The following is a 23,229-nucleotide window of genomic DNA, read 5'->3' on the forward strand; positions in this document are numbered from 1 at the left end:
AGGGATGCAGGGATGGAGGAATGAGGGGGAACTGCATGTAGGATGCAGGAGGAATGAGGGGGAACTGCATGTAGGGATGCAGGGATGGAGGAATGAGGGGGAACTGCATGTAGGGATGCAGGGATGGAGGAATGAGGGGGAACTGCATGTAGGGATGCAGGGATGGAGGAATGAGGGGGAACTGCATGTAGGGATGCAGGGATGGAGGAATGAGGGGGAACTGCATGTAGGGATGCAGGGATGGAGGAATGAGGGGGAACTGCATGTAGGATGCAGGGATGGAGGAATGAGGGGGAACTGCATGTAGGATGCAGGGATGGGGATGAGGGGGAACTGCATGTAGGATGCAGGAGGAATGAGGGGGAACTGCATGTAGGATGCAGGAGGAATGAGGGGGAACTGCATGTAGGATGCAGGAGGAATGAGGGGGAACTGCATGTAGGATGCAGGAGGAATGAGGGGGAACTGCATGTAGGGATGCAGGGATGTCAATTAACCCATTTTGGCTATTGAAAAATAGCAGATCTATAAGCTCGTAGCGCGCCACCGAGTGGCGCGCTACGAGCTTGTAGGTCTGCTATTTTTTTTTAAATCGAAGAACCACTGACATAGAAACATAGCTTTTTCAGAAAAGCTGGATGTAGAAGACATTTTTAAGTGGTGCAAACCACTTCCTTAAGTGATTATGTGTGTGGGTGGCTGGCTGGCTGGGTATGTCTGAGCACGAAAACAGCATGGTTGTTTTTCACCACCTGTGCGCAACCTAACACACACACAAACACACACGCACATATTGACTGTATATATGGTGATTTCAGGTGTGCCAGTACAGTACAGTGACAGTACAGTACAGTAGAGGGACCCCCACACGGTAACTCTGTCATTTCTCAACCGTTTCGGACGCGGGGCGGCTCGCCGGAATCGGGCCAGCACCCTGGGTGCGTTCCTGTGGGTCTGGACCTCTAAAACAACACAGGTTGGAGGAATGAGGGGAAACTGCATGTAGGGATGCAGGGATGTCAATTAATAACAGTCAGGAAATAAATCTAAAGGAAGTCTCAGATTCCCACTGGGAAATGTGGTTTATTATTATAGCAGCACTGCAGTAGGACAACAAAGTTTGACCCAACAATCAGCACTTGCACTGACCGGGACAACCTATCCACCGAATATGAACATATATTATATGTCAAAGAACAAAACAAATACTCAACAGTGAATATATAATGAGTGACATACAATCTATTGGCAGAGAAACATCCAGGGCAGTTAACTAAGCAGGCTAACTGTCAAGATGCAAAGAACACGGCTCATTAATCCAAGAACAGTGTTTCCTCTGAGGTTTGACACACCACGTCCTACTCAAATCTCTTAGCCCCAGCAGAGCCAGGACAGTAGATTAAATCCATCATCATCATAAAAATGAAAACATTGAATTCTCCTCCCAACCATTGTCAGAAAAATTGTTATCTTCATCACCAGAATCATGATCATATCTTTCATCATCAGAATCAGCCATGGGTACATGGTCATTCCTCAACCTGAGAGTGACACATTTGAAATCACCATCAGCAGTCCTCCTCCACGCCGCAGTTTCCCACGTGTCCGTCTCGTCACAGTAGAAGTCGATGCTCTCGACTTTCCTACACGAAGAGAGACCAATAGCCATAAGAGAAGGGTCTGGTGTGGACAAGAAGACACTCTTCCCCCCCCCCCCCAGGCATTCGTAGAGCACAGCAGTGCAGAGAGTGTTAGAGGGGCAGGGGGTGAAATCCTGTAATAGCTGATCTACAAGCTCACAACGCGTCGCAGCACTTGTAGATCAGCTATGTTCAGGGCACAACCCAGCACTCTTTAGCTAGTGGAGATGCAGGTGTAACAACATAGATTTCTAAACAAATTTGTTCAGCGCAAAATACTGCGTTCCAAATTCAGGAGACTTCAGAAAAAAAGCAATTCTCCTGAATGCTGCCTTCCAGCATGTCATGGAAAGGAAAGGCAGTGGCGTTTTCATCTCTTTCACCATGTAGTAAATGCTGCATTCATGGTCTGGAGAGGGCAGTTGTTTTACAGACGGGTAAAAGGGCAGGGCCTGAAGCCCCCTTTGAGATGTGTGCATGTCCCCGCAGCAGTGTCTTACCTCTCGTCGTAGTTATCCACCCCTCCTAGAACGTAGATCTTTCCATCCACCACAGCCATGTTATGCCCGTAGCGTGACTCTGGCATGTATTTACACTTGGTCCACTGGTTGGTCTTGGGGTTGAAGCACATGCAGGTAGTGTCGCCTGTAAACAACAATTAACAGAATAGTGACTTTTTGTGGGGCTCCAATATGTGCCCAACCTGCAGTGAAGTCTATTATGGAACTAAGGTCAGTAGTGGAAAATAACTAAATCATTTTACTCAAGTAGCTTACTGTAACTGTACTTAATTCACCTTTAGCAAAGCCCCACCCTCTCCCACTTAGACACTTTCCAGCCAGGCTCATTCATTCCAATGTAAACATCATGGATTTTACACATTAAATACTGGTTCCGTTTTGGAACCAGACCTTCAAAATCTCTTCCAATCTGTCAACAAGGCCTGCCGTATGCACTGGAAAAATATGTGTGTGACATTTCTTTTTTTATAACAATGTTTTATCATATAGGAAAACTATTGGTGGAGAGGTTTGTCTAACCCATGTTATGCTTAGCTGTGATTGGACCATAGCAGTTTGGGGAGGGGCTTAGCTATAGGTCAATTTACTTCACCGTTGCTATTATAAGGAAACACGTTATTTACTTCTGCGCCACTACATCTGATCTCAGAGGCAAATATTTTCTTTTACTTGACCAGAAGTATTGGGTACAGGCTTTAGTTTATTTTACTTGACTAAAAGTGTTGGGTACAGGCTTTAGTTTATTTTACTTGACTAAAAGTATTGGGTTCAGGCTTTAGTTTCGACATACTATTGAGCTGACAACCCAAACCCCGAACCTAACCATAACCGCAAGCACGGACGGAGCAGCGCATGTCGGACCATCACATTTTTGCATCACATGTTTCCGTGTGTCGGATCTACGTGTGCACAACAAATTATTTGAGTTTTATTTTATTTTGCATTGCTTCAGTTTGATTTGTCACAGATTTAGAGTTGATTAATAAAATATATCTCTCCAATTGTATAATTTATTTAATGCACCAGTGGTCATGTGGAGTCCGGCGGTCAATATTAACTAGAGGCCGCTGGTGGCTACAGGGAGTCCCCCCCCCCCCACACACACACACAGCAAACTTGTCGTTACTGGCCCAGAACCCTACCCCCACTGAGCCAGCAGGTGGCATCATTTATCAGGACAGGATCTAAAGACCACGCATGAGGTGCAGCATGCTGCAGATGAAGTAGTCGTGGCACAGGCTATCTATGCAGCAACGGAGGAGGGAAAGCGTGTTGGAGTTGTTGCATCAATCACTGCCCATTTTTCAAAAAGCCCCTCATTGACATTACCAGCTCATGCTGTGACTGGACCGTGGTCCGTGGATGCGAGCAAGTTCCAATACACTATATGGAATAGGCAAGGGGAAAATGTAACTGTTCAAGGTGCCTTGGGATCTAAACAGCAAAATAAATTCTGAATTTCAATTCAAATATAGCAAAAAATAGCTGATCTACAAGCTCAAACCGCGTCGCAATGCGACAAGCTCAAAACTCAAATGCGACGCGTTTTGAGCTTGTAGATCGCCTATTTTTTTCCTACAACACTGTTGTAGCAATTGCAAGGAAATTGTGAAAAGAGCCCATTTTCAATGTGCCATCTGGAGGACAGCTCTTCATGAGCCCCCAAATGCTGTTCCGACTGAGTATGGGTGGGAGACGAATACGGAAACTAACAGTACGTTTTAACAGCGGGCGAGCATCGGCCGACACATCGCCCGTCATCGCCCCAAAATATGAATTATTTGTATCTTTTCGGGCGACGTTGCCCCACCCACTTTTCGACCATCGCCTGTTCGCCTGCTGTCGCCGGTAGTCGCCGGGTCCCATAGACAAATAATGCCCTTCCGGAATATCCGTCTGGCGGTGGCCCACTGTTAAAACACATTTTGTGCCCAAAACGTCTGTGGACGTCCTGGGTATTACCGCACGTGCATAGCCCAAGACGTCTGTGGACGTCCTGGGTATTACCGCACGTGCATAGCCCAAGACGTCTGTGGACGTCCTGGGTATTACCGCACGTGCATAGCCCAAGACGTCTGTGGACGTCCTGGGTATTACCGCACGTGCATAGCCCAAGACGTCTGTGGACGTCCTGGGTATTACCGCACGTGCATAGCCCAAGACGTCTGTGGACGTCCTGGGTATTACCGCACGTGCATAGCCCAAGACGTCTGTGGACGTCCTGGGTATTACCGCACGTGCATAGCCCAAGACGTCTGTGGACGTCCTGGGTATTACCGCACGTGCATAGCCCAAGACGTCTGTGGACGTCCTGGGTATTACCGCACGTGCATAGCCCAAGACGTCTGTGGACGTCTTTCGTCTTTTATTAAAAAAAATCAGAAAAATCAAAACACTTTTTTTTTTTTTTTTTTAACACGTGGTGCCAAAGTTTGTGTTTTCGCTATTGAGAATGCATTTGGCGTTTAAATTAAATAACTCAGAAACTATAAAACATTTCAAAGTAAAAAGTTCCAGCATGTGTCTCCACAGTCAGCTGAATTATAAAAAATGTGAATGGATTTTCTAGGTGAAAGTGATTTTGGGCAGTATTGCGTGGGCTCTCAATGTGTTAACACATACTGTTAAGGCCCTATTTTTGCCAGTGCCTTAATTACCCCTTAAACCTAAACTCCTTTGCCTTTTTTTTACCATTTAAAAAAAAAAAACCTTTTCAAATTGTTCAACTAGCCGATCGATCTACATCGACACGTTGTGAGCTTGTAGATCGGCTATTTGATGTTAGCACCATAATAGACGTGCATTTTAATATCCACAATCCCTCAAAACTCTGCTGAGCTGTTTCCAATGCTAATGTGTTAATTGCCTGCAGGTCTTCTATCTCTCAAGTTCAGTTTATTATGCTTCTATGGCTATTGCACATATAGCATAATTATTGCTTTTTGCATATTGTATTGCTTGGCCCCCACATTGCTGCTAGAAGCTATTTTTTATGATTATTATAGGTTAAGCCTTTTTCTATTGATCAACGTGATTACTTACAACGTACATCGCATTTATCATTTCAGCGTGGCGTTGGACTTTGATGTTCGCCACGCCAAAACTCACATCGATTCCAAGCTTGGGAATCCAAGCCAATAGAAACTGCAGGCTTTCTATTCCTGAAAAGTTGCAATGCGAAAATGGAAGCCATAAAAAAAAAACATTTAAAAAAAAAAATCTGCCTAACGGTGATGTTACTGGTGGACGCGTTTCTGAACTGCCCACAGCCCTCCCACGAGACACAGGCTGAGTAGAAAGAAATTGCGGCATTTTATCATGAACATTAGTGAGGACCAATTATATGAAGATTAAAAAGTGGTGAAGTGGTCTTTTTAGAACAGGTAGGATTATGATACCTGTAACGTAGATCTTCCCATTCAGAACACAAGCAGCTGACAGAAGATCCCCGATGATCGGAAGATCAAATGGAACGATCTTTTTCCATACAGATCTTACAGGGTGGTACATGGCCAGCTCATTTGAAGCGCCACCTAGGGACGCGCGCACGCACACGCACACACACACACACACACACGCACACACACACACACACACACACACACACACACGCACACACACACACGCACACACACACAGAAGACTCTTCTTCAGTTAACCCGTTATTATTGAAGTTATACCGTATTGTCCAGAATATAATACGACTCTTATTATAAGACGCCCCCATTTTTAGAGACTCATTTGTGGGAAAAAGAACAACTAAACGTAGTCTTACAAGAAAAACACAGGTGCATAACACTGCACAAAAAGCATGGAATATGGATGTGTATATTACAGGAAACTCTCGGTTCCAACAAACTCCCGAATTGTACCATCACACCTGTATAGAGCGTCGCAGTCCCGCCCCCTTTCATGACGACGCCAGGCCCAGGAAATGAATCCCAATGCATTTTTCCCATAGACATTTCAAAACGTATTTATTTAAAGACCTTTTAAGCGTCGTACGAAGCCAACTCTTGTCGTGACAAATCATGACAACACACACAATATTTTGGACCAAACAAATAATTACAAAGAAGAAAAACAACAAAAAAAAGTGTTGTAACCTGCCGTTTTTTTCTACTTTTTAATTCTTTGTTTGGCCCGAAAAATTGTGTTTATTGTCATGATTTGTCACGACAAGGGTTGTCTTTGTCCGCGGCGTAAACGTCTTTAAATAAATACTTTCTGAAAAGTCTATGAGGAAAATGAACGGGAATTATTTTCCGGGTCTCTCGAGGGGGCGGGACTGCGACGCTCTATATTACCGCATATTACTGTATGTCTGCTAAACTTGAGGTTTACGGGCAAATCTAGTGCCATAATTGCAGGTTAACTCTAGCCTGGCTAATAAGCCAGACTCAAATCACACTGTTGTGTGGTATTTGAGTCTGGAGATGCTGTGTATGGAGCTTGTTTCCCGGGGGGCGGGTTCAAACATTTTCTCTTTGACGCAATTGGTCAGAGCTACTGTCAGTCAAAGGTCTCAAGCATTGAACGTCACTGTACCAAAGCCCGCCCATATTGCATACCGTGTCCCGATTGGCCACAACTGGTGTAGGAAATGGGCGTACAATTGAGCCTCTCCAGACCGTAATCCGCCGGCAGGCAATTTCTTTTTGCCAACGGCTGATTCGGTCTGGCTTATTAGCCAGGCTACGTTAACTCCTCTTTCCATACCAATAAAATAGAGCCATCTTTCTAGTGCCAGCACTAGAGCATTGTCACGGTAAGCCACTGGCACAGCAGACTTCAGGAGCTTCCAGGTGTCGTTCTGGGGGTCGTAACGCTCTAGAGTGGCTTTACTCTTCTCACTGCCAGAGCCACCCACTGCAAACACATATCCATCCAGCTCAACCAGGCCTGTAGGAGAAAGACAAAACAAAAATAATAATAAAACTGATCGTTAGAACAGATGATGATGAGTTATGACCATATGCACTAAGTATAGCCTCTCATTGGGTAAAAAAAGCAATGTAACAACAGTGAACAATTGTTGTTCAGTCATTATTACTATTATAAGCAGGCCCTGTTTAGAGAAAACATCGAAATGAAATATCAGATGTGCATGCACGCAAGAGTGTGATAGTGTATTTTGATTAGTTTGTATGTTATATGTTACCTGTCTGCTGAATTGCTTGTACATGACTTATACTGTTAGATACAGTTTTTCCACTTTTCATACATTGCATTTATTCTTATTAATATATATATATACTGTACATGTTTAAGCATTTATTTCATAACTACATGTCGATTTCAGCTATGACATTTATTTCAGACATGCCCTCGTAGTCTGCCTGTGCTATTAACTCAGTTTGGATAATAAAGAAATATACATTCAGTTTTTCTCTGGACGATGGCAGCCCCTCAGTCAAATCTGGCCACATATTATATTAACATAGGTCTTGGCCATAAGTTTTACATAATTGGAAAGCCTGTTTATTTACCCTTTAACACCATCGGGGCCCAGGACGGAGATTACCGTCAAGTTCAAGTTCATGGTCAAGTGCCCCAGACGGAGATTGATAAACGGGACGGAGATTAATGATATCAAAACCGATCGCATCGCTCCACAGCCTAGGAGCGCTTGTTGCCCAATCCTCGGTGTTGCACAACAGTGACACGTCATCGAAAATGTTCCCTGCCTGTTTAGCGGACGACAACGAAAATCTTAAAACGTTCATAACTCGCGATCTAAATCATCCCGTCTAATTATGAAAAAATATCCTGTGTTAGACGGCGCTCCGCGGTCCAGTCGCTAGTCGCGATAGATTTATTCTTACCTCCCGTTGTTGTCGATCGACTCTAGAGTGGTGTGGCTATTGTTAGCTGCTACACAGACATTCACAGCAACTTCCGGTGTGCCGGTAAAAGTGGTCCGGGCGCTATAAATGATGGGCACATTTTATTAATGGATTAAATAGGTCCGGGCCCTCAAGGTGTTAAGTGGTGCCCCATTTGTAAGGAACATGCATTTTTTAGATGACCAATATGTGGGTTGTGCCCATGAAAATTGCCATTGACTCTTATTTTGAGCCTCCTGCCCCAGATGCCCGAAGGTACCCATGGTATCTGGAATCTTTGCCTATGATATAACTGAAATAGGACTCCAGGGTCAATGTGGTTGAATCGAATGCCATAGCATGACTTACTGAAGTCGTAGCGTGCCATCTTCATGGGAGCCATCTTCAGCCATGAGTCATGGTGAACGTCACAGCGCCACATCTCCTTACTGGCTGAACCACCACGTTGTCCTCCGGCCACATACAGAGTGGAGCCTGCATGGTGGGACAAGAGCAGAATTAAAACGTAGTTATTCCTTGATTGTTAAAGAAATAAAGGTTTTAATATGCATACACGTCTTCATTAGGGATGTGCCAATGAGACATTTGGCCGATATCGATATCCGATATAATTAATTGCTGTTATGGCCGATAACCGATATTACCGATGTCAATATGATCTCATTCTGTATTGAAAAATTATAATAATTTTGTCCATTCTGAAAAATACATGTAACAGTGCAGGCTTAGGCAAGTCAGATTTGCTGTTTTCGTTCTCAGACGCACCCAGCCAGCCAGCCACCCACCCACACACACACACAGCTCCGTAAGGGAGTGATTGAACCACTCAAAAAAAAAAGAACACCCCACCTGTGAGCAGTAATCAGGTCTGAAAAAAAAACATTAACATTGTGAAAGATGTGTCTTCTAAATGTTTAAATTGTACCCTTCAAGACATCCGAAATGTTTTTCCAGTGCAACAATTATTCAGAGTAGGATCCATGTCCTAAATTGAATGACTCACCTGACGCAGCCACAGCATAATGATGTAATTTAAAGGGCAGGAATCCCAGGGTCTTCCATGTTCCCGTCGGGAGATCAAAGCTCTCCACTTTGTGAAAACCCCCATCCTTACACCTCGCTCCCACAGTCACTATCACTTCAACAAGCAGGGGAGGAGGACATGGTGAGAGATACATGGTACACCTCACTCCCACAGTCACTATCACTTCAACAAGCAGGGGAGGAGGACATGGTGAGAGATACATGGTACACCTCGCTCCCACAGTCACTATCACTTCAACAAGCAGGGGAGGAGGACATGGTGAGAGAGTACATTTAAAGGACCACTTCACCACTTTTCAATATACTAGTCCTCATATACTAGTCCTCACTAATAATCATGATAAAATGGCTACCATTTTTTTCTACTCAGTCTGTGTCTCATAGGAGGACTGTGGGCAGTTCAGAAACCCGTCCACCAGTGACATCATCGATGGGGAATCCAAGCTAATAGAAACTGCAGGCTTTCTAGTCCTGAAAAGTTGCAATGCGAAAATGGAAGCCATCGTTCTCACGATAATGAAAATCTAAACATTTTTGTAAAAAAATATTGTTTAAAAAAAATCTGCCTAATGATGATGTCACTGGTGGACGGGTTTCTGAACTGCCCACAGTCCTCCTTTAAGAGTTCAAGGAGAAACCACAGTAATCAAATCTCCCAGGCATGCTGGCCTTTGGATAGATGTACGTTGAGTTTGAGCTTGGCACCGTTTAATCACCAAGATTTAAAAACATTTACAAGATGACAAAAGTAGCAGATACACAGGGTACAGGCTTTAGTTCCAATATACTATCAGTCCGACTGTCATATAGACCGACAACCTACCCCAAACCCTAACCGCAAGCACGGAGCAACGCATGTCGGACGGGTGATTTCCGCATGTCGGATCTTTGGTGTGTCGGATAAGCGTGCGCACCCCGATCCACAAGCTTGCATGTCACAATGCAATGCATTATGAGCTTGTATATCTGCTATTTTCACCATTAGTCGTACAATGAAGTATAAAGGGCTTAAAACAGAGAAATAGAACATAAAGAAAACGCAGCACCAGGCACATACATGAGCCCTGGTGGTTACAGTAGTCTCTACATTATTAGTGAAATGTTAGGATTAACCTCAGCAAAATTAGCAGTCCCTGAATGAATCCAGGAGAAAACTGGTGTGGATTTTGACATATTTTGTAAAATCAAATTAATAAAATCATGATGCGATAACCATTATGAAGCCTAGTGGATAGCAAACCAAACAAATCATACACAAACCTTGATGTCTTTTAACATGCATGCACGTGTTCAGCAGGGTACCTGTGGGCCTGGTTTTAACATGCATGTGTTCAGCAGGGTACCTGTGGGCCTGGTTTTAACATGCATGTGTTCAACAGGGTACCTGTGGGCCTGGTTTTAACATGCATGTGTTCAGCAGGGTACCTGTGGGCCTGGTTTAAACATGCATGTGTTTAGCAGGGTACCTGTGGGCCTGGTTTAAACATGCATGTGTTCAGCAGGGTACCTGTGGGCCTGGTTTTAACATGCATGTGTTTAGCAGGGTACCTGTGGGCCTGGTTTTAACATGCATGTGTTCAGCAGGGTACCTGTGGGCCTGGTTTAAACATGCATGTGTTCAACAGGGTACCTGTGGGCCTGGTTTTAACATGCATGTGTTCAACAGGGTACCTGTGGGCCTGGTTTAAACATGCATGTGTTCAGCAGGGTACCTGTGGGCCTGGTTTAAACATGCATGTGTTCAACAGGGTACCTGTGGGCCTGGTTTTAACATGCATGTGTTCAACAGGGTACCTGTGGGCCTGGTTTAAACATGCATGTGTTCAGCAGGGTACCTGTGGGCCTGGTTTTAACATGCATGTGTTCAGCAGGGTACCTGTGGGCCTGGTTTTAACATGCATGTGTTCAGCAGGGTACCTGTGGGCCTGGTTTAAACATGCATGTGTTTAGCAGGGTACCTGTGGGCCTGGTTTAAACATGCATGTGTTCAGCAGGGTACCTGTGGGCCTGGTTTTAACATGCATGTGTTTAGCAGGGTACCTGTGGGCCTGGTTTTAACATGCATGTGTTTAGCAGGGTACCTGTGGGCCTGGTTTTAACATGCATGCATGTGTTCAGCAGGGTACCTGTGGGCCTGGTTTTAACATGCATGTGTTCAGCAGGGTACCTGTGGGCCTGGTTTTAACATGCATGTGTTTAGCAGGGTACCTGTGGGCCTGGTTTAAACATGCATGTGTTTAGCAGGGTACCTGTGGGCCTGGTTTTAACATGCATGTGTTTAGCAGGGTACCTGTGGGCCTGGTTTTAACATGCATGTGTTCAGCAGGGTACCTGTGGGCCTGGTTTTAACATGCATGTGTTCAGCAGGGTACCTGTGGGCCTGGTTTTAACATGCATGTGTTCAGCAGGGTACCTGTGGGCCTGGTTTTAACATGCATGTGTTCAGCAGGGTACCTGTGGGCCTGGTTTTAACATGCATGTGTTCAGCAGGGTACCTGTGTGCCTGGTTTAAACATGCATGTGTTCAGCAGGGTACCTGTGGGCCTGGTTTTAACATGCATGTGTTCAGCAGGGTACCTGTGGGCCTGGTTTTAACATGCATGTGTTTAGCAGGGTACCTGTGGGCCTGGTTTTAACATGCATGTGTTTAGCAGGGTACCTGTGGGCCTGGTTTTAACATGCAAGTGTTCAACAGGGTACCTGTGGGCCTGGTTTTAACATGCAAGTTTTCAACAGGGTACCTGTGGGCCTGGTTTTAACATGCATGTGTTCAACAGGGTACCTGTGGGCCTGGTTTTAACATGCAAGTGTTCAACAGGGTACCTGTGGGCCTGGTTTTAACATGCATGTGTTCAACAGGGTACCTGTGGGCCTGGTTTTAACATGCATGTGTTCAGCAGGGTACCTGTGGTCCTGCGTGGCCGTGCCGTGTTACGGTCGGGCCTCTCCTTGGCCTCAGAGATGAACCTCTGGCAGCCCTCGTATTCTTTCACCACATCCAGACACAGAACCACAGTGGGAAGGTAGGAGGGACTGATGAGAGGAAGACGGATTTGCTCTAGTACCTTAATTTAAAGAAGAAATGGAACCCTTAGTTATTCACTAGTTTAACTGGACATTGGGATAAACAACATTATTCATCAACATCAAATTATTATATAAGCCACGAAATCCTGTGTCTGCGTACAGAAAAATAGTCTGTGTACAGAATCTCAGTCTGGGACGTATGTGCCAGACTTTGCGTGTTGTTTGCGCCTGGCTTCACGTTACGACCACGAAGGGGATTTATTAACTCTTTTTTCCCCCAGGTATGTATATATACGGACGTCGACGCTAGGTGGCGTCATCTCCCAGGTCCGTATATATACGGACGTCGATGCTAGGTGGCGTCATATCCCAGGTATGTATATATACGGACGTCGACGCTAGGTGGCGTCATCTCCCAGGTCCGTATATATACGTACCCCAACGTATACTCCGTCTTTTTAAGTGAACGCGTATGCTGGTACTGGGAACGGGGGTTTATGCTAACAGCTAGCTTCGTAACAGACATAGGGCCCTATTATGCATGTCTTAAGTACCAGGTATTATTACTTAACTTAAGACCTGGAGGCGTGATCAATGCCATTTGGCTATTCTGAGTGGCCAAACAGCATTGACCACGCCTCCAGGTCTTAAGTTAAGTCATAAGACCTGGTACTTAAGACACGCATAATAGGGCCCATAGTATCTAATATGACATTTAAACATAATGGTTGTACAACATAGTCAATGACAAAAGGTATACGACGTGAGAATAAGAAATGACTGACCTGTCCAAAGCTCTGCCTGCGGGTAGGACACTTGTCCAACCACATAATAGCAGCCTCAAACACCATGTCCTCCTTGGGCACGTTCAGGTGGTCACTGGCAAGAATCTCTGCAAGTCGTTCCACAGGGAGGGCAAGAAACTCTTCCTGTTGGTAGAAATTAATATAGTAGGTTAGCTAAAAGACAGGGGCGTGCACTAGGCATGTTTTTTTTAATGATTTATCTTCCCCCCCAAGCTTTTTTCACAATTTTTATTTAACTACATTGCAAAAGTAGCATTACTTTTCATGTAAAATTACTTAATTTCTGTGCAACAACTGAAAACATGCTTTCATGTTTAAACCTAGCTCGAGTTAACATTTCTTCTTTTCTTTGATGGCATCTTAGGATAGATGTAGACCTATTTGACAGTGCAGAAACATAATTGCCTTCCTTGATGTATTAATGAGCATCAATAACGACCATCACCTGGGTGAGAAACAGAGAGATAGTGTTGCACTGTTGCCTGCTAATGAGAGAGAGAGAGAGAGAGAGAGAGAGAGAGAGAGAGAGAGAGAGAGAGAGAGAGAGAGGGGAGTTGAACCACTCAGTTCACTCGGGTGTGATTTTAATACATCGATACATATCGTCGGGATATAATATCGATATATATCGATATGCGATATATCGTTACATGCCTAGCGTGCACAGATACACTAGAGGGTGCTAGAGCACCACCTGCCCTTGCCCTCTGGATAGCAATGTGCCCTTTTGAAAATAAAAAATAAAAACATTTTTTTTGTACAGTGTACAGTACAGTATGTGGACCATGGTGACATTGATCAATTCTTGATTAAAAAAAAGCTTCTAATATATTATTTATGCCCTACAATCTATAAATCTCACACTATTAAGGCAACCGGCCGGTTCCACAAGCTGCACAAGGTGCCCTTTTTTCACTTGAGCACCTGCCCCTCTAAATGTCTGTGCACGCCACTGCTAAAAGATGAAGACTCCGTTGACGTACTTCCTACGGAAGTGACCTTTTCTGCTCACAGTTGACATGACTGATCTACCCATGGTCCAGCTTGGTTACTGGTGACAGGTTGAGAAATAGTAATAAGAAAAGTAGTAGGTGAAAAGTAGCCTGGCTCCAGCCCTGAATCGCTACCATTAAAAAAAGAATGTCCTGGTGATGAAGTGAAACGAAATGAAAATTCAGACTTGAGTGTCAGGCCAACAATAAACAACTTGGGAAATGAATGATCTCTCAATGACTGACCTGTTGGTAGATGACACTGAAGTGTTCCAGGATGTAGTCCATGCTGTGTTTCTTCAACATTTCACACGAGTGGTCTTCAGAAAAGCAGTAAATCTCAACACAGTTATTCCTGTCCATGTGAGGCTTCATGAAGTCACAGCAGGCATTTCGAACAGCCGTGATGTCCCACAAGTTGGATGCTGCTAGCAGGGCCTAAAGTTGACCAAAACAAACAAAATGTGTTTATTAATTAACACAATCAGCGCCGGGATTTCTTTCAAAATAGAAGCTCGGGGTGCCGGGAAGATATTTCCTCACCTTTATTTATACTCGGAAATACAGTTGAGGGCAAGCCCTCATTTTCAACGTAGCCGAGGTTACAATACACAAAACAATACATACAACACATTATAAATCAGGGTAAATTACAAAGGAACTTTATACAGAACAACCATCAGTAAAATAAATCAATTGAAGCAGGAGCGATCACGGTGAAAAATATTATGGAGCGTTCCTTTGAACTGACCGAAGGATGGCAGGGAGCTCAGTTTTAAAGAGTTTTGGAGTTCATTCCATGAAGTTGGGCCATTGACAGAAAAAGCTGTCTTGCCCAACTCTGTCTATATATATATATATGTCCGCTTTTACTTTGTAAGCCCCCCCCCTCCGTTCCGGACAAAAAACAGGATACATATTTTTGCTTGCTTACCTCGCTAAGATTATGATAAAGTCGCTGATGATCTCTCGCTTCATAATTTGAACGAGAGGCATGCTGAAGTCAGAAATTAAGAGCTTAGTATATCCATCTGGTCAAAACCACGGAGAGCTCCCTAGATTACGCGCGCCTAGCCTTTCTTTGTGAACGCCGGTAAACAGGGAAGTGAACGACAACGCGCATGCGCGAAAGAGCAAGGAGTATGGTGCAGAAGGAGAGGCCAACTCAAAAAAAAAAAAAAAAAATGTCAGAATATTTGTGTGCACACGTCCTAGCAACACGTCGGTTGGATTAGTTATGACGTTCCCTCACGTGGTACGGTCTAAATGGGTTAACCCATTTTGGGCGGGAACCCCTTTTGGTGTTTTAACTAAGCATTATGTTATACTTTAGCTATTGAAAAATATCAGATCTACAAGCTCATAGCGCGCCACCGAGTGGCGCACTACGAGCTTGTAGGCCTGCTATTTTTGAAAAATCGTGAAAATATTTATTTCAGAAAACTGGAGGATTTAGAAGATTTTTTTTTTATTTCGAGGTCAGGCCTAAATAGGTTAGGCACGCTTGTAGGACAAAAATGGAGACAATGAATATGGTTCATGAATCATGATAATACATTACCTGCACATTTGCTGTGGAGATGGACAACTCTGAAGTGTAGGCGTAGTTCACCAACACACCAATAATCTGGGGTTCCACTCCACTGATGGTCACTCTGTCCTGTGTGGACTCCCTCATACCAGATGTAAACATGGCCTGTGAAGGTTGGAAAGTGTTCAGGGTTTAGGCCTTTCTTATTAGGGCCCGAGCACTGCACAGTAGTGCGAAGCCCGATTGAAATCACAATGATTGTTTGTTTGTTCGTTTGTTTATTCCCCGAATTAATCAAGTTTTTTTAAGACATTTAGACCTGAGGACGATTCTACAAATGCCTTCTAAATCTTTTCAAAAAACCCATGTTTCTATGTCAGTCGTTCTCAAACATTTTCATGTAAAAAAGAAAAGCAAAGATTTGAGTTACAAACGTTCGCTCTGAAAGAATATATATTCAAAGATTTGCACCACATTTTCACGTTTAAAAAAAAATAGCAGATCTACAAGCTCGTAGTGCGGCACTCTGTGCTGCGCTATGAGCTTGTAGATCTGCTAATTTTTCAATAGCTAAAGTATAACATGCTTAAAAGACCAAAAGGGGTTCCCACCCTGAATATATATAATTTTTACCCCACGATTTTGCAACACATTCTTTCACCCAGTATAAATTATCTAACGTAATACTGGACGCTACAGTTCCTCTGCTAACCGGGGGGTGGGGCAGCGGACTGACCTCATGCTTCCTTCTATGCATGAGGAGTCCACCTGACAGGGGGGTTTCCCCGGCCGGACGTAGCGCGTGGAAGGAACACGTTATTTCGACCAGTTCCTTTCCCCTCCATCAGGCGCCCCGGCTGGCCAGGGGGAGGCAGTTTAGAGACCAGGATTACTGCATGTTTTTTGTGAGGGTACCTACCCTAGGGCAGGGGACCCCATGGGTCGCTAAATTATTTTGGGGGGGTCCCCAAATGATTTAAAAAATAATAATATGTTTTGCACCTGAATAGCTGGAAATGGAAATTAAGAGTTTAAATTATTTTTTTGTATTAGTTTTTTATCCCACGATTTTGTAACCCATTTTCATTTCACCCCTGTGTCAATTATCTAATGTGATCCTGGGCTCTACACACCCTCCGCCAACCTGGGGAGAGCAACGGACTTGAACTCATGCTTCCTTCATGCATGAGAAAAGTAAAAGTTGCTCCTTTACACCTGACAGGGGGGAGTTTCCTGGTTGGAAGCGCGTGGAAGGAACACGTTATTCCAACCAGTTCCTTTCCCCTCCATCAGGCTGGCCAGGGGGAGGCAGTTTAGAGACCAGGATTACTGCATGTTTTTCTTTGTGAGGGTACCTACCCTAGGGGACATGGGGAGAACATGCAAACTCCACACAGAAGCGTTTACATTCAATTCAATTCAATTCATTGAGGGCTTATATTTGGAAAATAGCCAATAAAGCGAGCCCTGGACCTCTTTAGTGGGGACGTAACAACTACAAATAAAGGTAAGAAAGCCTTCTAGCATGGAATTCTCCTTTAACAGCAGCAGGTCAATAGACATGTGTATTTACCTCGAAGTAAGGGCTGAATGAGGCCAGTACCGCACGATGGCAGGGGACCTCCTGTCCCTCACAGCACAGAATCACATCACACAAGACACTGTTGAGACGCAGCCTGTTGAGACCCTCTAACACCCTGTTGGAATGGTCAGGGTCCTCAAACAAGTCGGTCTCCTGTGAGGAACGACAACATCCAGAGGGAGATCTATAAATCAGACAAATGACAACTACTCACCTGTCATTGTGTGTATACTATTGATCTGTTAATGTGGCTTTTAAAAACTCAGGTGAAATGTAATTCTCCCTTGTATATTAGTCATGTCAGTGACAGTTTAATGAAACTATTAAACACATTGGTTTCCAATAGAGTATGCGTGTGACATCATCATCAAACCAGGAAGTTATGCAGGAACGCCTACTAAGTGGCAAAAAACTACTTTCTGGACTTGACAGCCCATACATCCACACAGAAAAGTCATATCTGATTGCATTAAACAACATTAAACGATGTTAAACTCACTTTGTCTGTTGCTTTGCCACTCGATTTGCCACTCGATGTGCCATTCACTTTAAGCATGCGCATACTCTCTATTGCCATCTTCAAAACAGGATTCTTGGTTTACCATGTAGCATGTTGACCGGGTTCTGGGTGAGTTTCTCCAACATTTTAAAAGGAGTGGTTCTCAGAAAAGCAGTGTAAACCCCTGCACAGCAGCTACTCACATCCAAAGCAGTGTAAACCCCTGCACAGCAGCTACTCACATCCAAAGCAGTGTAAACCCCTGCACAGCAGCTACTCACATCCAAAGCAGTGTAAACCCCTGCACAGCAGCTACTCACATCCAAAGCAGTGTAAACCCCTGCACAGCAGCTACTCACATCCAAAGCAGTGTAAACCCCTGCACAGCAGCTACTCACATCCAAAGCAGTGTAAACCCCTGCACAGCAGCTACTCACATCCATGCGACACTTCATGAAGTCACTGCAGGCGTTTCCAACAGCTGTGACGTCCCACATGTTTGATGCTGCTAGCAGGGCCTGGACCAAATTAATAAAATATCTGTATTTATCACTGATGTTATGTAGATGGGGGGGGGGGGGGGGGGGGACCAATGAACGAGGTTCATGATGATAATACATTACCTGCACATTTGCGGTGGAGATGGACACCTTTGAAGCATAGACGTAGTTCACCAACAAATCAATCACGTGAGGTTCCACTCCACTGATGGTCACCCTTTCCTGTGTGGACTCCCTCGTGCCAGATGTAAACATTGTCTGTGCAGATGGGAAAATGGGAATGGTTTAGCTTGTAGTGTCCAGGATTTAGGCCAATCTCATTTACAGTGCGTCAACAATGAATGTGTGTGAAAGCCAACGTAGAACTGAAATAGTGTTCCCTAAACAGCAGTGTGTGTGGTGCGGCGTGCACGTTGCGTGATATTGCCTGGTCATGCAGAATGTGCAGTGTATAGAGCGTCGCAGTAGCCGCCCCTTTCATGACGACGCCAGGCCCAGGAAATGATTCCCAATGCCTTTTTCCTCATAGACATTTCTATTAGTATTTATTTAAAGGCGGTTACGCCGCGGACAAAGCCAACTCGAGTCGTGACAACTCATGACAACAAACACAATATTTTGGACCAAACAAATAATTACAAAGAAGAAAAACAACAAAAGAAGTGTTGTAACCTGCCGTTTTTTTTTCTTCTTTCTAATTATTTGTTCGGGCCAAAAAATGGTGTTTGTTGTGATGAGTTGTCACGACTCGAGTTGGCTTTGTCCGCGGCGTAAACGTCTTTAAATAAATACTTTTTGAAATGTCTATGAGGAAAATGAACGGAGAATCATTTCCTGGGCCCTGGTAGGGGGCGGGACTGCAACGCTCTATTGGTTTCATATAGTGGACCTCAGCCCCTGTCAACACTGTATGTATGGCATGATGCAGTTTTACATTCTTATTAGCTCTGGGGGCAGAATCATAGAAGCATTAGAGCTATGGACCAGAGCTACAGTCTTAAAGCATAAAGAATAAAGCTGTATGACACTGACTCACTGTAGCATAGCATATGGATATGAACCGTACAAACAAGAGGGAAAACAGGCCTCAGATAGATACACCTAGAGTTTTTTGATTGATAGATTGAAATATTTATTAACAGTTTGCAGAATTACAGTACATTTCAAGCACAAACTCAATACAAAGACTGTTAATGTGTGTATTTACCTCAAAGTAGGAGCTAAAGGAGGCCAGTACATATCGATGGCAGGGGAACTCCTGTCCCTCACAGCACAGAATCACATCACACAAGGCACTGTTCAGCCTCAGCCTGTTTAGGCCCTCCAACACCTTCTCGGGATGGTCGGAGTTCTCAAACATCTCTGTCTCCTGTGAAGATAGCGGTGCACTGGTGCTGCTGGCCTCCTGACGTGCAACGAAAAACATCCAGAGGGAGATTTAGACTGAATAATGTTGATCTGTTAACGTGGCTTTAAAACTGCCCTTGTGTACCATGTGAAATGTACTAATTTTCATGACTGAGGAAGACCTGCATTACAGGCTTAAGGGCCTTTCAAACGGGAAGCGAGGAACGCAGGCTTGGTTGTCTGGATCAACGACAGGTCTGCTACAGGTCTCCTCCAAGAGGGGCGCACAACGCAAGCGTAAAAAATAAAAGCTAAACAGAATCCAGGTCTGGTGAGTCGTGGGTGTGTGCGCGTAACGAGCACGCGTGCAACAAATTCACGGGACTGCGCTCACGTAAATACGCTTGCGTTGTCGCACCGCGGCTGCTCCCCAGTGCTCCGCGCAAAAACGCAGGTCTCATTGAAAATGTACTATAGGCGTATTATACCGCTTCACGTTTCAAAGGCCCTTTAATCCATTGAGACCTGGAACGCATCCATGTCACGTTAGCGTTTAACCACATTAACCATTAACCCATTTTGGGCGGGAACCCCTTTTGGTGTTTTAAACATTATGTTATAATTTAGCTATTGAAAAATAGCAGATGTACAAGCTCATAGCGCGCCACCGAGTGGCGCGCTATGAACTTGTAGATCTGCTATTTTGGAAAAATCGTTAAATGTGCCTCAAATCTTTCCGAAAATTGTCATGATTTAGAAAACATTTTTTTTTTATTTCGACGTCAGGCCTGAATGGGTTAATCTGTCCGAGCTGCTGCAGTGTCCATCCTTCCTGCAACTGTGACACACCGGACTAGCCGTATTAGGCTGAGGCACGCTGGTAGACTCCCTTTGACGTCCTATTTTTGAGGGGCGCTACGCGCTAGCCCCTCTCATATTCAGCTATAGTGTAGATTTTCATCTTACACAAACATTAAATTCCCATTGACAATGAATGGAGAATTGACGTCATATGTGGACGAGAAAATAGGCTATTTTTGTCCTACACAAAGATTACATTCCCATTGTCAATGAATGGATGATGTACGATGACGAGAGCGCCCCTCACTTCACACGGGTGTGATTTTTGCTTTTATGTATATTAGTTCCTCAATGGCATTTTAATGAGTGAACACATATTGCAATCTTAACCAATGACTGGTCGGACGGACGGACGGACGGACGGACGACACACACACACACACACACACACACACACACACACACACACACACACACACACACACACACACACACACACACACACACACACACACACACACACACACACACACACACACACACACACACACACACACCAACTTATTCAGATCATAATAGAATCTCTTGTTGTGACTGAAGCCACAATTCATGGAGGACACCAGAGAAGTGAGAGAGGTGATGGGTTGTTTATGATTCGTAAATAACTACTTCTTTGCCTTGAAGCTGTTACGTTCACGCTTTTTTTGCTTTCACACACAGACAGTAATAGTGTCCAGTCTCATTGTGTTGCCAACCTGTGGTGATTCACTCTGGCAGGCAGCAGACAGGATGTTCTCGGCCATGGCTGAGGTGAGGTGAGGTGGGGTCGGTCACCTCTGCAGAGAGAACACACAACAACAGTACTGGTTAGGGCTGTGAATCTTTGGGTGTCCCACGAGCGTCACAGTCCCGCCCCCTTTCATGACGGCCCAAGAAATTATTCCCAATGGATTTTTCCCATAGACATTTCAAAAAGTATTTAAAGACGGTTACGCCGCGGACAAAGCCAACTCGAGTTGTGACAATTCATGACAACAAACACAATATTTTGGAACAAACAAATAATTACAAAGGAAAAAAAGTGTTGTAACCTGCTGTTTTTCTTCTTTCTAATTCTTTTTTCAGCCCAAAAAATTGTGTTTGTTGTCATGATTTGTCACGACAAGAGTTGGCTTTGTACGACGCTTAAAAGGTCTTTAAATAAAAACGTTTTGAAAAGTCTATGAGGAAAATGAACGGGGAATCATTTCCTGGGCCCTGGTAGGGGGCGGGACTGCGACGCTCTCTATACCAAGCAACACTTATACTTCCCACAGATTATACACACCCAACGTGAGTTTGAAACTATGACCAACGACAAAACAACCATTGGGAGAAATACAACAATGTGCAAACACAGCAGCAAGATTTGTGAACTGTTGTGACAAAAGAGTAGCCGCAATGGAATACAACCACCGTAAGGACTGCTATCTGTACCATAGACCTCTGGACCTACTGCACATGCAAACAGAGCTGCTAACTTTAAACAGTTCCTTAAAAAGGTTATGTATATTTAAATAGTCCTGAAAAAGAATGCTGCCATTTTTCCCAAAGTGACTGCTATTTGTTTAAAAAATAAAAATCACACCCATGTGAACTGAGTGGTGTAAGGTCTTATATAGACTGATCAGCTGTGGTCTGACGTAATGTCTGACGTAATGAAATCACACCCGTGTGAACTGGATGACCATAGCAACCGTGCTCATTTTTTGAGCACAGACACAGACACGTAAACTAACAAAGCCAGTCGTAGGAGTGGTTTACACCACTCAAAAAGCTTTATACCCTATATATAATGTATATAACGATGGCATGTGACATAGCTCTGTTTACAAAATGCTACACCCCCTCCAACTGTATATAGCCTACTTTCCCCATTTTCAACTTTTATTATATTGTGACACTTGCTTTGGCAATGTAAACGTATGTTTTTGTTTTCTCATGCCAATAAAGCTATTTTGAATTGAATTGCATTGAGTGGCTTCCATTGACAATGAATGGTTGTTAGACTGTATTTGCATCTGCCAGGTGTTGAACTATACCCCAAATCCGAATGAAATGTATGATGAGCGGTTAAATCCAATCAAGGCTGGGCATAAATATATCAGCCTCAATCCTATGCCCTGCTATACAAACACTAACAATATAGGCACATAAATGATACACAAACATAAATTCAACAGGATACTGTACAACAGTGGTTCCCAAAGTGGGGTCCGGGGACCTCCAGGGTTCCTTGAGGGAGTTCCAGGGGGTCCCCAGCTAAATGATAGTTTGGAACCAAATGGACACTAATATGGGTCTGTAACTCTGAGAGTGTACACATGGAACCAAATACACTCTGAGTTACATTAACATTGCTTTTACAATTTAAATTGGGGATTCCAGAGATATAAATGACGTTAAATGAGGGTCCGTAGCCTAATGCATGTCAAACTGGGGGTCCTTGAAATTAAACAGGGTGAGAATCACTGCTAGAGCCGTAAAACTCTTCTCTTATGGAGGTCCCTGGCATAATCTCTTTAAATGGGGGTCCGCGGGGCTAATTAGTGTCAATTTGGGGGTCCTTGGCATGAAAAAGTTTGGGAACCACTGCTGTACAAGATACAGTAAACATACCTCTGTCTGCATACAAAAACAAATGTAAAGGGGAGTCCAAACAAGTGTCCACAACACACAGTCCGCACACAAACCGCAATGGCATCACTCCGTCAACCAATACTAATTAAATAAACAACGTAATATTGACTTTTAGACGTTTATTTAAACCATAGTTTAGTTGCTTTAACTGAGAACGGAAGAAACAACAACAAACGGTCAGCGCCAGGTCCGCGCGCGCGTCTTCTCTTTAAAGGGACAGTGTCACCACTAACTGTGTCCCCCTGACAACACGACCGACTACATAACCAGTTCCGGCCACACAATAGTTTTTCAATACTTTAGGCCGGGGCAGAGTAATGTAGTAAGAGAGTGGTGACACGCTTTGATCTCGCCGTAGCCCCATATGTGCCCTCTCCCTACGCTCATTCTGTAGCTCCAGAATGAGCTCATATG

General features: G+C 44.2%; 1 protein-coding gene across 2 annotated transcripts; it reads right to left on the bottom strand.

Annotated features, from left to right (window-relative positions):
* Positions 1-1,090: 1,090 nt before the first annotated feature.
* LOC306915465 (kelch-like protein 21) lies at positions 1,091-23,000 on the bottom strand. Of its 2 annotated transcripts, none has more exons than XM_079492797.1 (16): positions 22,795-23,000; positions 20,892-20,972; positions 19,196-19,390; positions 18,112-18,246; positions 17,926-18,006; positions 16,981-17,142; positions 15,438-15,572; positions 14,123-14,314; positions 12,864-13,007; positions 11,957-12,116; positions 9,011-9,145; positions 8,356-8,481; positions 6,881-7,063; positions 5,560-5,694; positions 2,141-2,285; positions 1,091-1,643 (listed from the first exon to the last, which is right to left on the bottom strand). In XM_079492797.1, the coding sequence occupies exons 2-16, from the start codon at positions 20,937-20,939 to the stop codon at positions 1,415-1,417; spliced, it is 2,205 nt and encodes a 734-aa protein (XP_079348923.1). In that variant the 5' UTR covers positions 20,940-20,972; positions 22,795-23,000; the 3' UTR covers positions 1,091-1,414. The 2 variants fall into 2 exon arrangements, with proteins under 2 accessions (XP_079348923.1, XP_079348922.1); XM_079492796.1 differs by having other exon boundaries at positions 19,196-19,393.
* Between the last annotated feature and the right edge of the window lie 229 nt (positions 23,001-23,229).

Source organism: Electrona antarctica (genome assembly GCF_951216825.1).
Source record: "Electrona antarctica genome assembly, chromosome: 22".
NCBI lineage: Eukaryota > Metazoa > Chordata > Actinopteri > Myctophiformes > Myctophidae > Electrona > Electrona antarctica.